Source organism: Palaemon carinicauda, chromosome 21 (genome assembly GCF_036898095.1).
Source record: "Palaemon carinicauda isolate YSFRI2023 chromosome 21, ASM3689809v2, whole genome shotgun sequence".
Classification (NCBI taxonomy): Eukaryota; Metazoa; Arthropoda; class Malacostraca; order Decapoda; family Palaemonidae; genus Palaemon; species Palaemon carinicauda.
The window spans coordinates 11,024,869-11,042,368 of record NC_090745.1 but is presented as its reverse complement, the minus strand read 5'-3'; the positions used below and the strand labels follow the sequence as shown (position 1 = coordinate 11,042,368).

Sequence of the window (17,500 nt, the reverse complement as noted above, 5' to 3'; positions counted from 1 at the left end):
ACAGTTGTGGGAGAAGTTTGAAAGTATAGATAAAAACCTGGACCCAGGAAATATTATGATGGAAATGATTGAGAGGTAATGTGCAGGTTTACAGTATGCAGGCAATAGCTGATAGAATGTTGAGAGGCTTCAAAACTTTTGAGATGGAAGTAAAGCATGTGCTTGAGTAGATAAGCAGGAAAGTGACTTATCTGGTGTGAAAAGAAGTCTAAGTCAAGGCTGAGTCATGTTTCTATGACTGTTCGATATATTTATGGATAAACTGATGGAAGAGGTCAGAGAAAGGATGTTTGTAGATATTACTGCATTGGCTATGGACAGTAGAGAAAACCTGCAATGGTTGGTAAAATCGTTTGAATATATATGTAAGAGGATGTTGAGTGTAAATATGAGTAAGGACAAGAAATAAGGGTAAATGGAAACCAGGAAGAAATGAAATAGTTGATTCGTTTAAGTATCTCGGAGTAGACCTATACAATGAGAGAGTAACTGGATCACCGAATAGGTGTGTAAATTTAAGTAACAAGATGTTTGTAAAAAAAAAAAAATGGTAGAAGACTTGAATTTTCTTTGCAAGCAGAGTGGGAATGTATGAAGAAATGATCAAACCAGTTCTCCTGTATAGAAGCAAAGACTGGTTTAAGCTATTGAGATCGCAAAAGTTGAAAAATGTGCAGTTTTGCAAGAGAGGTAAAAACGTTCGCACAGATGGAAGAATAGATCACAGTATTCTGAGGTAGTTCAGTCATGTGGAAAGAAGGAACAACAGTAGCTTATTAAAAAGGGTGCATAATTCAAATGTACTACGAGAGATGATAGGAGAGTTTAGATATATTAGATTTTCCTAGATTGACATTAAGGAAGTAAAAGAGTGTATGCTCGAAAGTAGTAAATGGTTGGGTCTGTTGAGATATCTGATATATTGCTCATGAACTCTCAGCAAACATCTATACAGAAGGCTCATGAGCAATATGTCAAACACTCATACAAAACATTTCTCGAACTTACATATAAATATGATTGTGTGGCTTCATAAGAATGAAAAGATTGATTAACGAAATACCTCGCTAAATTAATCGACTTTTCTTTTACTAAATACTAAAATTTTCACAAACACAGACTCCCAACCATGAACTGCAAGGCAGGAATAACAGCTGAGCTCCAAAAAGCGTCATTACGACTCTGAAGTTAATGAACAGTCGCATTGCCGTCATACGAACAACCACAAAAATACGAACACAAAACTTTTTCAAGAATTTTTTTTTTTATTTTTGGAAACTCACCGTTCCTTGTGTTGAGTCTCTCTCTCGACGAATACACGAGGAGGTGGTTGTTGGAATTGGGGGTCGTTCTCATGGTGCCATTTAGGCCTTGCCGAGTGTCTGCCATGAAAGATAAATGAAGGTGCAGGTAAGCACAAGGAATGCGGCACGGCAAATTTTAAGTGGAATCTTTATCATTCTCTTTTACGTTGTTTTTCAAGACAAAGACGTTCTTTACTGTAAGCATAAAGTTCACGCTAAAGAATCTGATGCTTCTTACTACAAAAATGACTGACAATACAGTTCAATTATATTAATCATACTGTTTATTACTTTACATTAAAAACTCTATGAAATTATTAAAAAATCACGGGATCTTTGTTAACAAATAACTTTTATCTATATGAGAAAAGTGTTAAAAGGTAGTTAGGCCGTAATTATTCATTTGGGCAGAACCATTAAAGGCTAAGTTAGGTTCTTATCTTTACTTTCACGGTACTGTAGTCATCCACGATCTATGGCATGTCATTATAAGTAAAAATGAATCTTAAATGTATAATGAGACTTGAATATTGTTCTAATTTATGACGCAATTAAACGTAAACGTTGCTCCTGAGACCAATAATTCCAGAGACTGCATAAAATCTTCTGTTTTACACAGAATTTCACGAGGCTTCCCATAAAACAAGCGCCTCCTTTAGGAAAACGAATAGCGTTATCCAGTACAGCTTAACATGAACGAAACTTGTTTTTTAATTTTGAAACTTTGAATATTAAAACAAATGCCTCGAAAACGTGTTGAATATCGTCTTAATATACTTGAAGGATGTATATTGATTACTTCATAAAATCAAACAAACTCTGGAAAGAAACTTGAATATTTATATCTTAGAACGTTGATGATCATGAACTTATAAAGTGAGACTTTTTCATTATATTCAAAAGAGTAATCGTGGAATATAAAGCTAAGCATTTACGAATGAAACCTTGAAATAGAGTATTGATAAACACCGTTGGTTTTTGCGATTCCATGAATAAGGAAGAATTTGCATTTTGTTGTATTCCATGACCAGGAGATGATTTGATTCTTGTGAAGTCCATGAATACGATATATTTTGCTTCTGCATTAGTATAGCAAGAGAAAATTTGCTTGTGTATTCCATGGGCTAGTTATAACTTGTTTCAAGAAATATGTTAGCTTATTATGGATTCCATGAACAAGAATTCATATCCTTGTCGTGGATTCTATGAAAAATACAGTTTTCTAATTATGAACTCGAACAAGACGCAATTTGCATTTAGCAAATTCCATAAGCAAGATGCAATTTGCATATTGTGGATTCCATGAACCAGAAACAACTAGCTTTTTTGGATTACACAAACAAAAATTAAATAAGCTTCTTGTGGATTCCATAAATAAATTTTGATTTGCTTCTTGTGGATTGCACAAACAAACTTTAAATTGCCTCTTGTAGATTCCACAAAAAAAACCTAATTTGCTTCTTCTGGATTCCACTAACAAAATTTGATTTAATTTTTGTGGATTCCAAGAACAACATTTAATTTACTTTCTGTGGATTCCACAAACAAAATCTACTTTACTTTGTGTGGATTCCATGTACAAGGAGACAATTTCCTTATTGTGAAGTCTTTGACCAATGAGTAATTTGATTCTTGTAGATTCTATGAAAAAGGAGCAATTTGCTTCATGTAGCTCCCATGAAACAGAACCAATTTGCTCACTGTGGAATTTATGGACAAGAAACCTCTCCCGGATTCCACGAAGAAGAAGGCTACCTGATCTGGATCTTGAAGAGTGCTCGTCTCTGGGAGGGTGTCTCCGCTCCATTTCCGGAGACCCTTCGTAGCTCAAGTTTCGTCTGGGCCAGCGCAGACAAACACAATGGAGAACTAACTCCCGAAAGTACGATCTAAATCTGTAATGAATAATGAATAAAACATGAATGAATAGAATAGATGAATTATATAATTTGGTGATATGAAACTTGATATAATATGACAATAGTTAGGTCATATCAAGCACGAATTCAAATTTTGTTCATTTTATGAAAAGCATTCTTTCCCGAAGTTAATACTTACTAATAGGTATTAAACAATAAATAAAGTATGAATGAATAGATAAAAGAATAATATAAATAAATGCTATGAAACTTGATACGATATGACAATAGTAAGGTCATATCAAGCATGAACTCAAATATAATTTTCTTCATTTTTTGAACAACTTTCCCGAGGTTGAAAATGACATATGGATATTGGTTTGTGGTTTAAAATCAGAAGTCTGACTGATAATGAATACTATGAATATCTTAACATCTTATCAGATGAACGAGTGCGATATGTAAACAATTAGGTACCTAAAATTAACACTCACCTGGCATTCATCCAATATAAACAACTGGATAAGTTAATAGGACTCACCTGGCATTCATCCAATAACATACAACTGGATAAGGTAATAGAACTCACCTGGCATTCATCCAATAACATACAACTGGATAAGGTAATAGAACTCACCTGGCATTCATCCAGTAATAAATAACTGGATTGACCATGGCATTGGCCATGGCTAGCCAATAGAAGGCGAGGTAGATATGCTGTATGTGAGCCGTGTCCAAAATCTGCGCATTGTGAAACCTATAAAGGAAAAAGGCCTGTTGGGGCAGCCAGCACAACCCAAAGGCTGCTACGATCACGATGAACATCTTCACAATCTGAGCGAAACAAATGGTAATTTTAATTTGATGGAGTCGGTGGATGGTCGCCAGGCGATTTTCGTGGATATGTAAAGGTTTAGGGACATGTAAACAAACACACACACACACACAAATCCCGATGTCTACAAAAAGCACGAAATATTACAGTTGTGAATAAAAGCACACAGACATATGAATATATACACGATATATATATATATATATATATATATAGTATATATATATATATATATATACTGTATATACACACACACATATATATATATATATATATATATATATACACACACATATATATATATACATATATATATATATATATATATATATATATATATATATATGTATGTGTGTGTGTGTGTCTGTGTGTATGTGTCAATACCAGCCACAATAGTATTTATTATCGAATTCTACCTTTGGGAATATATATCCACTGGAAATTCATTTATGATAACAGTTTCTGGCTGGGCAAAGATTCGAACCTAAGCTTCATAGACGAAACCATATCTGCAGGGACTCTAACCAAACCACAAATGTTTATATATATATATATATATATATATATATATATATATATATAACTGACCACTTCTTAAATTTCCAAAAATTTCCCTTTTAAAAACACTAACAGCAAAGGCCTAATTCACAATTCAATTAAAAAGACTTTATTTACTAAGCATTTCCTAGAAACAAAAACGAAAAAAATGAATACCATTACTTCCGTCTCAGGATCAGATTAAAAAGGTAAAACAAATTTTTTTCTTCAACCTGAACATCAAAGAACATTACATAATAGTCTTTTACTTTATAGAAAATTCCAAACTGATAACGTTCAAAAAACTTTAATCTAAGTCTCACTGATAAGATAATGGCTTTTTCTTGCTGAGCCAGTTTCTGTGATAAAAATATTACAATGGCCCATGATTTCGCAAGCCTTACTTCCTCCAAGATGAAGTTTGTTAATGAAACTGAAAATAATGTATTTTAAAAAACTTCAATGCAGAATTATTTCATCCTTAATTAAAAATCCCACCTGAGACCATATATTTTCTTAAATCTTGATTCAACATTATTTTAGTCTCCATGAAAAATTAAAAACCTTAATTCTCCTCGTATTTCTTATATACATTTCATAATCCAAGGATATTAATGTGGTTAAACTAACCAGCAGAGTTTATCTGAGGGTCCAATTGCATTTAGCATTGAAAAATGGTCCTCCAGCAGTTTTAGATAGTCTCTCTCGCTACAAGAAATTAATTTCACAGATCCAATGGATAAATAAATGGTCTTCTGAGATAATCTGTATATTGGTCATATTGCCAAGCAACTGGATATGTGGTACAGTTGGAAACAATAATTCCTGGCACACCTCACTCTGTGGAAGTGCTCCCTTTCACACCCTTAATGTGCGGCTTCAAACGAGCGGATTTTTTTTTTTATCCGTGCGGAAATAATTCCGCTCATTATGAAGATTTTATCCGAACGGCCTCGTAGTTTCGATAAGTCTCTACAGTGAGACTGCGTGGATTTGTAGTTCACACAGCTAGTAAATCACAGCCGCTCGTTAGAATTTCCGAGCAGCAATGGTTTACTATCTGGGCAGTGTGTGAACGGCCTCATTACTCCTCATTGATTTCTAATCCGCGCGGCAAATATCCGCTCGTGTGAGGAGAGCCTAAGGGTGTGACAGGGGGCACTTCCTTAGAGAGAGGTGTGCCAGGAATTCCTGTGACCAACTGTACATCCAGGGTCAATGTTGCAAAACTGATGCTGGAATTTTACTTAATATTAAGCTTCTAGAATAATACCAAGAACCTTGGTGAAGTGAATACATTAGACATTTCGAATGAATTTCAAATAAAAAAACAATAACAGATTCATGTAACTTTTCTCATGACTTTACATAGCACAAGTCAACATCAGATGCCTGATTTTCTGTATGTGAGAGAGAGAGAGAGAGAGAGAGAGAGAGAGAGAGAGAGAGAGTACATGTTACTTATTGGCAATGTGCTAAAAGAGAAAACGGCAAAAGAGGGTAAGTGTTACTCACACGGCGTTTGGACCGGATGCTGTTAATCTGTCTCTCGGACATTTCTCCGATGGTTTTGCTTCCCCAGAGTTCTCGCCCAATCAGGAAGTAACACGCCACCTTCACCAGCATCGGCAACAGGTAGGTCGTGATGAAGAAAACTATGTTGTAACTGCAACAACAACAGCCACTCCGGGAATTATTACAGATACCTGAACAGTTTACATAAAATAATACAGCCATGAAGAAAAATTTCGGTTTAGAAGTCCTGTTTATACAAGGAGATGAAACGTGCAATTGAGAACTTATTACAAATTGATACTGTGAGCATTTTAGATAAAATATTAGTGATTATCAAGAAGATATTTGGTTTACAAATCTTGTTTATGCAAAGAGAAAAAAAAAACATTTAATTGAGAACTTGAAACGATTTTATACGTGAGCAGTTTAGATAAAATATTGCAGTAATTATTAAGATGATATTCGGAGGTTTATTAATTTTGTTTATACAAGGAGAAAACCGTGTAATTGAGAAAAAATAAAGTTGAAATACATTTCACATATGTATAAAGGTATGATATATAAACATCAATACTGTAACTAAAGCAAAATGAATTTGATGTTATATTAAATACTGATACAAATGAAACTGAAAAATATTAATTAACGCAAAATTACTTATAAATTAGAATATAAAACGGCAAATAAAACTTGAATATTTGGTTAAGAGTGAAAAAACTCGGATAACATTTTAATTATGAATAGTGCTAAATATTTCATATGTTTAATCTTCTCTAATATTCTCAACAACTTTTATGGACAGAGTACGAAAACAGATCAAATATTTACTGACTTCTGACGAAGAATAGGTTTAGCCATGATAAAACTTCACTTGTTTCACCCTCATAATAAATATAAAAACGAAGATAATAATTTCCCTTTTTTGTGATTTTCCTAAAACAGAGAGGTGTCAGTTATATTACTATATTAGTGAAAAGAATTTCTTTTTAGCTATTTATTATTCATAAGTTAATTTCTCATTTCTGAAAGATATTCAGAAACTTCTCTCTTCAAGATATTCTATTTTCTCTGAAGATTATTCCCATTCTTCCTTCAAGAGTATATTCTAACTCTAATTATTTAATAAATAGAACATAAATATACATTAAAATGTATTTCAGAAGTACAGCTGGACACAGAAATTCCTAGTACACCTCGTTCTGAAAAAGTGAACCCAGCCACATACTTATTGTGCGGCAAATTTCTATTTAGCCCCGCCCACAAACTCAGCCATCTCTCTCTCTCTCTCTCTCTCTCTCTCTCTCTCTCTCTCTCTCTCTCTCTCTATGCAATCTGTATGGTTGTTACTCGCCGCGAAGTAATGACGTGACAGGGTGCACTTCTCCGCATTGGGGTGTGCCGGGGATTCCTGTGTCCAACTGTACATGCTCCGCTGTATTTACTGGCTGCCAACCACATAACGCTTAATGATTGATAGCACTCATACCCAAAGGCAATCTAATTTCACCGCATGCCCGCAACATAAGACTTAATGATTGATAGTACTCATCCTCGGAGGAAATTTAAATGGATATCAACCAGGACACTCATTGCAAGTCATTGCAAGAGACTCGTTGCAAACGTCATTGCAAGCTTTTCCCGCAATGCGCCAGTCATTCTCAGGACTCTAAACAGGTTGGGAGAATTCTTTTTTATTATGATGAGGTAACATGGAAATGTCAGATTTTATTCTGGGCTGTCATAAACAAATTAGCAATCACGTGCATATCATCAAATAGTCTTGGTGATTGTTGACAAATACAAAATAATTGTCAATATAACTGCATTAATTAACATTTCCAAGAAACATCGAGGATAAAGGAACTATTAAAAAATGGAGAAACCATAGCGAAATGGTGTGTCTGTGTACACACACACACATTATATCTATATATATATATATATATATATATATATACATATATATATATATATATATATATATATATATATATAGATATATATATATATATAGTATTGATTCACATAACAGGTTATCATTTGCTAATGATGTATCAGATAATTAAATACTAAATACAAGTACAGCATGTTATCATATTCAAATAGGTATGGGTAGTGATTGAAAATATTATAACATCTATCTATAGGGTACATCTATGACTGCTTTTCTTTGACTCATTTGCTCCTCGCTTTTCCATGAACAGCTGATCCAGAATTAATTGAACGAGGGACCACCCACGAGACAGTAATGAATGTATGAATGTAGCTGAGGCGATTGTGTTTAGATTTAATGTGTTCTTTCTCTATCTTAAAAGAAACTTTAGGAAATACTCACATGTGTTCGTGCTTTGATATACTCGTTTGTCCATCGGGCCAACGAAGTATGCAGCCTCTGCGTACTTCGTTGTTTTTATACCTGAGGAAAAGAGAACATTATTTTTTATATCTGAAGAAAAGAAAAAATTGTTTTTTATACCTGAAGAAATGAGAAAATTGTTTTTGATGCCGGAAGAAATTAGAAATTTGTTTTTGATACCTGAAGAAATTAGAAATTTGTTTTTGATACCTGAAGAAATGAGAAATTTTTTTTTGATACCTGAAGAAAATAGATTTTATTTTTTTTTATACCTGGAGAAGGGAAAATTGGTTTTATACCTAAAGAAAAGAGAATATTGTTTTTTTATACATGAAGAAAACCAAAAAATAAAAAAAGAAACAATTTATACCTGAATAAAAGAGGAAATTGCTTTTATGCCTGACGAAAACAGAACATTGTTTTTTTGACACTTGAAGAAAAGAGACAATTGTTTTATATACCTGAATAAAACAGAAAATTCTTTTTATACCTGAAGATATGAGGAAATTGCTTTTATTATTGATGAAAACATAAAATTGTTTTATATCTGAATTAAAGAAAAATATGTTTATAATCCTGAAGAATAAAGAATATTGTTTCTATACCTGCATGAAGAAAACAGAAAATTGTTTTTATACCTGAAGAAAAAAGAATTTTTTTTATACCTTTAGAAAAGAGAATATTGTTTTTAAGTATAAAGAAAATAGAAAAATATTATTATACCTGAAGAAAAGAGAAAATTGTTTTTATACCAAAATAAAACAGAAAATTCAATTGGTTACCAATTGACAGAATCTTAAAGAATAAATTTAATCAGCAATCGTTCAATATGGAATTTTTTTAACTTTTAGAGGCTTCCAATCTTATAGCCTCCTGCTTTTCCAACTGGGGGTTTGGCTTAGCTAGTAATAATAAAAACAACAACAAAAACAATTATAACAACAACAACAACAATAATAATAATAATAATAATAATAATAATAATTCCCAGCAAGCCAGTATTTGCGAAGCCTCTGTCTGGCCCTTCCTCTGATCTTCTTTCTTCTCCTAAATGAGACCAAATTCTCTTCCCACTTTTCCTCTACACTAAGCTCTTCTATCCCAAAATTTCTCATAACTTGATTTGACGTAAGGATTGATACTTATTGTTAAGTTATCATTTATTTTAACTTTATGAATTTTTTTTTTTTTTTTTTTTTTTTACTACGTTGAAATCCCTGTGGTAGAATCAGCCTTTTAAACTTGACCACAGTTGTTCAGATGGCAGTGGGTAATCGAATTACAATATTACCAAAGTCAAGTTCGAATTCAGAGAGAAAACTTTCAGAACTGTAATTTGCTTGTTTCATACACGTTTATACGCAGTGATGGTTTTGATATCTTATCCCTTGTTCTTCCGTGCACTGTTCATAAACCAACCTTCATACGATTGATAGTAACTTTAATGTCTAATGTTGTTTGATTTTTTTGTGACGCTCTTGCTCCCAAGTCGCTGTATATAAACTCGATGTCTGTCTAGTAAAGTTTAGTTGCATTCACCTCGCTTCTCAGTTATCACCTAACTGAGCGCTCCCACAGAATACCTTAAAGTGGTGAATGGTTTGTGTATCGCCATGATCACCTAAGATGTACTAGTCCCGGCCATCCATACTAGCTTGTTTTCCTATGAGCAACTAGACATAAGCCTCCCACCATTACCAATCAGCACTGGCCAGCGTTGTGATGGAAACTTGCCAAACTACAGACATGAATAAGGATATGTCTGAGACCTATGTCCTGCAGTAGACTAAAAACGGCTGCATGTGTTGTATATGACTATATAATTTTCAAACATATTTCAGAAGAATATTATAAAAGTCTATGTCTATAGTTATCAAGGACAATTGATCGAATTTACTACTGTTTTCCTTCCTTCCAGTACAACCTGAATATCGTTGACGCTTATTTAATTATGTTAATTATAAATAAGCCCAAACCGGAATCCGCATTGCAGATTGAGAGAACTGATTATTTGAAGGCATTAGCTCAGTTTCAATTCTCCCTTGTCAGAAAAGGGGATTATTAGGATATCCTTTTCCATCTAATTAAAACTCTTGATATGATTATCCTAAAATAAAGTCTGATTTTATTGGTTGTCAACTTTTAATAATAATAATAATAATAATACGCTACAACGCAATTAATATTTCACTATCGAGACTCAAGAATCCCATTCGCCCCAAGACCGACTGCATAACAAAGGAATGTCTTCAACTGATCTTTTCCTGCAGCATCGCTTAATTAGGTCGCTCAGAAGTAATTGCCTTTAATGAGACGATAAAATCCATTTACTTCTAGTGATGAAAGAAGTGCTCAAACCACACATGGTTAGTATGAATAATAAAATTCTCATTGTTTCTCCAGCAAACAGCAAAAATAGATCTTATAAAGTAGGACATTCTCTTACTATCTACATATCTAATCTATAATACACACACATATACTGTACAAACACGCACACACAAACAAATATATATATATATATATATATATATATATATATATATATATGACAACAACAATAAAAGCCTTCGTTCCTAGGCCACTGCAAGACAAAGGCCTCAGACATGTCAATTCATGTCTGGGGTTTGGACAGTTTTCCCACACTGGCCAGTGCAGATTGGTGATGGTGGGATATTTGTGTCTGATCCCTGACTAGTACAGCTTTCCTGATCATAGAAATACGCAAATCCTATCACCACGTTGAGGTTTCGCCACTCAGAAAGGGATATATGTATATCTACATATACACATATATATATATATATATATATATATATATATATATATATATATATATATATATATATATATATACATATATATATATATATATATGATATATGTATATATATATATATACATACATACATATATATATATACATTTATACACACACACACACACATATATATATATATATATATATATATATATATATATAGAGTATATATATCTATCTATCTATATATATATATATATATATATATATATATATATATATATAGAGAGAGAGAGAGAGAGAGAGAGAGAGAGAGAGAGAGAGAGAGAGAGAGAGAGAGAGAGAGAGAGAGAGAGAGAGAGATACTGTATATAGTTACCCTCCTCCAAGTACTTTGCGTTAGGTAGCTTACATGGTTCCAGTTTATGATCTATTTAACTCAAGAGGATCCTGGGTTATGGTTCATTTTTTTTATCGGTTTTCACAAGTAACCATCGGGTGCTGTTACTTCTTTTTTTTTCTTTAACTTTTTACCAATGTTACTTAGTGTGTTCCATTTTTACCCTGAAGATGGGTAGATAAACATGTGGAGACATTCTATTTTCCCCTGGTAACTGAGTGTGTGTATATGCATATATATATATATATATATATATATATATATATATATATATATATATATATATATATATATAAACACATAAATATATATATACAAATATGTATATATATTTATATATACAAATATATATGTATATTATTATTATTGTTATTATTATTATCATTATTATCATTATCATTATTATTACTTGTTAAGCTATAACCCTAGTTGGAAAAGCATGATGCTATAAGCCCAAGGGTTTCAACAGGGAAAATAGCCCAGTGAGGATAGGAAACTAGGAAAAGCAAAATAAACTATAAAAAACTTTAACAAAACAAGAGGAAGATATATAAGATAGAATTGTGTGCCCGAGTGTACCCTCAAACAAGAGAACTCTAACCCAAGACAGTGGAAGATCATGGTACAGAGGCTATGGCACTACCCAAGGCTAGAGAACAATGGTTTGAATTTAGAAGAGCTGCTGACCATAGCTAAAGTCTCTCTTCTACCCTTACCAAGAGGAAAGTGGCCACTGAATAATTACAGTGCAGTAGTTAACCCCTTGGGTGAAGAAGAATTGTTTGGTAATCTCAGTGTTTTCAGATGTATGAGGATAGAGTAGAACCTGTAAAGAATAGACCAGACTATTTGGTGTATGTGAAGGCCAAGGGAAAATTATCCGTAACCAGAGAGAAGGATCCAATGTAGTACAGTCTGGCCAGTCAAAGTAACCCCATAACTCTCTAGAGGTGGTATCTCACTCAACAGGTGGCCGGTGCCTTGGCCAACCAACGATAAATAAAACAAACGTCTCATGTTACGTTGTACTAAAGAATAAAAACCGGAATCCTTTGGGAGAGTATTTCTTCATCATACAGTCAATCCACAAACACAGGATGCTCATAAAGAAAACGTTGAATGACCACAAAAACTGAGAAAATAATATCTCTCTTTCCTAAGTTATCTCGTCTCATAAATACCACCACTCTCGGCTTACTTTTGATGGGAAACTTTAAAATTAGAATTACCTTTCATCCTTTATCTTACTCAAACTCAAAATAAATATTTATCTATACATCAAAATACTAATCTTTTATATTCCAGATGTCTATACCAACAGATCATCTTAACAGTTTCTACATTTTCTATGGCCTCCTACATTTCTAAACATACACTGTTAAGAAACGAAATATTAATCGGATATTCTCCGTGAAAATCAACTGTTCTCAGCCATATTTCAGTAAAATACAGGCGACCGCAATTTTTACCCTACTTTGTTAATATCAATTACGGGTTGGTGACTGTAATTACACTCCTTTACTTCATTATATCCGTTTTTAAAACGGTAAATGCCTGGCAACATTTATTCCAGGATTTTTACAGGATTTTTAATGCAATCATTTTACAATCCCTTATTGCGTAACATTTGCTCCTATAGACAATACTTTTGTTCACAACATATTGCAAAGGTCTTACTTCCTTTCCCCACTGGAACTTTTCTTTGGCTAACTTACTTTCATCTTGTTCTCTATAATTCAAACTCCTGTACAAACTAACATGAATAGATTCCAGTAGCCAGAGTTAACTCATCAGTAACATGATTTACAATTTATTGTCATCCAGCAATTATTTCCATTGTTCTAAAAGCAAATTTAGTTTGTAAATTCTCTAAAATATGTCCTAATATAATAGAGAGAGCAGTATTTTTAGTAATATACTTAATACCCTTTGTTCCATCTCTCTGAGCAACTTTTAAAAGCACATAAATATATACTAGTAAACAAACCTTAGGTGGAATTTCTCATTTAAAGCTAACATCACATCTAAACTTTACCGATGTAAACATCTTATATAATATACATACAAAACACGTTGGATGTTATATATTTTTTCCTTAAAACTGTGCAATAAATGATTCTATTCAAGAATATCTAACTAAAGATATGGCTCACTTGAAGAAGATTTACCAATATGAGTTGTATCTATTCAATGCCAAAGAAAGAATGGATTATGTTCTCATTAAACAAAACCAGAACCAAAGAATAATACCCACATGAAATGAGACTGCTCTTCTCGGAACAAGAATGAAAAGGTGAAGGCTATTATGGTCTGAAAACATTAATGGGCGAACGGGTAAACTCGTGAAGGTCATGGACAAATAATAGAAAAAACAGAAAAAGGGAAACAGCAATCCTTTGAGACAACATTCAAATGATGTGGAGACACTGAGATGTTGACAGCAGTAAACTTGTGCAGGATAAGTTAAGAGGTAAAGTCTTAATTTTGCTTTAAATAGGGCTTTGTTCACGATGGACAATAAGGCTTGAGCCTTAATGACACAAATTCTCCAAAGTTGGGAAATGATGAAATAAGAAGATGGCAATCATAGTAAAGATTACAAAGGTGGCTGTCACGTCTGAGATGGAGTGGGCCCGTGTTGAGGATGGATGGTGGGGAGGGAGTGAGGAGTGTTGGGGAGAAACCTGTTATAGGAAGAGGATCGAGATAAAAATAGAGAATTACATGGCGAGACAGGATGAAAGATGATACAGAGCGAAGAGCTTTAGTGGTAAAGAATGCCTTTGATAGAAGGCATTGGAGATGGTGCATCAGGCAACCGACCCCTTAATGTAGGGATAACGGTGTCTTGTATACAGAATTTACATTAGGAGGTTCAAGATCGAGAGGGAGGCAGAGAATTAGATGTTGAGACAAAATGAAGGATGATATTGAGCGAAGAGATTCAGTGGAAGAGAATGCCTTCGTTAGAAGGCCTTGGAGAGGGCGCATCAGGCAACCGACCCCTTAATGTAGGGATAACGATGGGAAGGAAGATAATGAAGAAACAGCGCAAGGTAGGAAATATTACTCAGCATTACAAGGGAAGAATGAGAAGATAAAATTCCATCAAAGTGATTACTAAACCTTCGGAGAAAGACTTTCATTCCATGATTAAATTATGAAGTTTGGGAAAAAAACACTCGAGCGAGAAGTTGACGAAAGAAATTGATTAGCGGCACTACCAAGAAAAATAAAACGGATATAATCATTTTACATTGAAGATTTTGGGACAAGAAGTTACACGTATTAATTACTTGAAATGTTTTAGGAAGTTAACAGAATATTTATGTAATACCGAAAAATACTACTAATATTTTACTGGCTTGGAAAAGAAAAACGCAGACAAAATGGTTTCATAATAAATATACTTATGTATATATAATACACACATACACACATATGCATATATATATATAAATATATATATATATATATATATATATATATATATATATATATATATATATATGCATATATATACACACATTTTATATATTTATATATATGTGTGTGTGTGTATGTATCTATCTATATAAATATGTATATGTGTATATATATATATATATATATATATATATATATATATATATATATATATATATATATATATATATTAGTGGTAGTGATGGACAGTACTTCGATTTTAATAGCAGTACCAACAAGAGACCCGAAATAGGTCTTGGCTAAGTCAAAAAGGAATACAAAATCCTTTTGAAGTAAGCAGCAAATTTTATACCTGACTGTTTATCAACAGTGGTGGGTCAATGGCCAGGTGAAAAGGGACACAGGCCGACCAAATTTACCCCAAGAATGCCCTTCTTTCTATTTCTGCTTGATAAGAACATTATTCCGTTTTTATCATTGATAAAATAGCATATCTAATGGCTTGGTCTTCTTCCAGACAGCTACAGAAAAGTGGAAATGTGTTTGATTGAATAGAACATAATAGTCTCTCCTATATAATAGAGCAAGTGTCGAGATATATATATATATATATATATATATATATATATATATATATATATATGTGTGTGTGTGTGTGTATATATACAGTATATATATATACACACACACATGCATATATGTGTGTGTATATATATATATATATATATATAAATACATATATATATATATAATATATATATATATATATATATATATATATATATATATATATATATATATATAAACAGTGCCGTTGAACGGCACTGATAGACGTTAAATGACTCGGTGGAGAGGGAGTAGTCATACCTTGTTGAGAGGGTGTACCCCAAAAGGTACACTTGAGACCACAACTGTCGTATTGTAATTATAGAAGGGGAGAGAGGACGGGTTGAATCAGTCTGTGTGCGTACGTGATTGTGTGTGCATATCTATCTATATATTTGGAAAGAAAAGGGGAATACTACTTTTGAATATAGTCGTTTAGAAAAAAGTCACCATGAACACTAATAAAGGTTAACCCGGGCGGTCACCGGTAAAGGTTAACACATGGAGATTATATGTAGATGAATCCTGAACGTAAACGAGTGGATCGGTGGGATTGCATTACAAATGAGCTCTTTTAGATGAATTTTAGATAAGGAAATTATGACAAAAAAATGTGGAATATAAAAGGGTAAACTAATGAAAAAATATGTGGAATTTCAAAAGGTAAAATAATGAAAAACGTAGGATATAAAAAGGATAAATAATGACAAAAATTTGGAATTTAAAAAGGTAAAATAATGACAAATAATGCCAAATATAAAAAAGGTAAAATAATAACAAAAAGTAGAATATTAAAAGAAAAAAATGACAAAATGTGGAATATAAAAAGGAAAAATTACAAAAAATGTGGAACATATAAAGAACAAATGATGAAAAAAAAAATGTGGAATATAAAAAGATAAAATAATGACAAAAATGTTGAATATAAAAGATTAAATAATGACCAAAAATGTGGAATATATAGAAAATAAAGACAAAAATATTAACATAAAAAGGAAATTATTAGAAAATTTAAGAATACAAAAAGGGATATTATGATAAAAAAAATTGTAATATAGATAGTAAAATTAATATCAACAAACTTGGAATATAAAAAGGAAAATTACTACAAAAATTTAGAATATAAAGAGGAAAATTGTGCCAAAAAAAATTGGAATATAAAAATGAAGATTATAACAAAAACAAATTTGGAATATATAAGGAAAATTATGAACACAATTGTAATGTAAAAAGAAAAATGATTATAAAAAACTTTAGAATATAAAAAAATTGGAAAAGAAAGTCAAGTAGATAAGTAACACAAGTGCATGAGGTCCGCGAAGAGATACGATCCAGAGTCTAATGACGGATGAATAATGAATAAGATATCAGTACCTGAAATGCTTAATGAGTTAATGAATGAATTCCAGGTTACATCAAATGAAAGCAAGACTTCAAAGTAAGTTCTGAATAGAGGCTTTGAATTTCAAATCAATTGCAACTAAAGACATAATTGATGGTAACGCCAAGACTTGACAAAGATTAGAGTGATTGATGATAATAATGATAATTCAAATGGAGGAATAATTGAGTATCCTTGGAATTTGAGTCATACAGGCCAATCTACAGATTACTCTTAATTCTTTTGCGATTCTGAAAACAAAAGTCATATGGTACAGACATTATTTTTCTTTAATCACATTAATGTTTTTGTAATCGTATATTCCAAATTAATAATTTTGTCTGGTAACTAAAAATTGAGTAATAATAAGGAAAAATACTCGAGTAAAGCTCTCTCTCTCTCTCTCTCTCTCTCTCTCTCTCTCTCTCTCTCTCTCTCTCTCTCTCTCTCTCTCTCTCTCTCTCTCTGTATATATACAGTATATATATATATATATATATATATATATATATATATATAT

General features: G+C 32.3%; 1 protein-coding gene across 1 annotated transcript in view; it reads right to left on the bottom strand.

Moving 5' to 3' along the window:
• Positions 1 to 17,500, bottom strand: part of LOC137615547 (tachykinin-like peptides receptor 86C) — a 134,886-nt gene that overhangs the window by 1,245 nt on the left and 116,141 nt on the right. The window contains exons 8-12 of the mRNA XM_068345457.1: positions 8,386 to 8,466; positions 6,051 to 6,201; positions 3,801 to 3,997; positions 3,060 to 3,199; positions 1,284 to 1,382 (exon numbers count right to left, since the gene is read on the bottom strand). Of these exons, the coding sequence (XP_068201558.1) occupies positions 1,284 to 1,382; positions 3,060 to 3,199; positions 3,801 to 3,997; positions 6,051 to 6,201; positions 8,386 to 8,466 (668 nt within the window). The remainder of the gene's footprint in view (positions 1 to 1,283; positions 1,383 to 3,059; positions 3,200 to 3,800; positions 3,998 to 6,050; positions 6,202 to 8,385; positions 8,467 to 17,500) is intronic.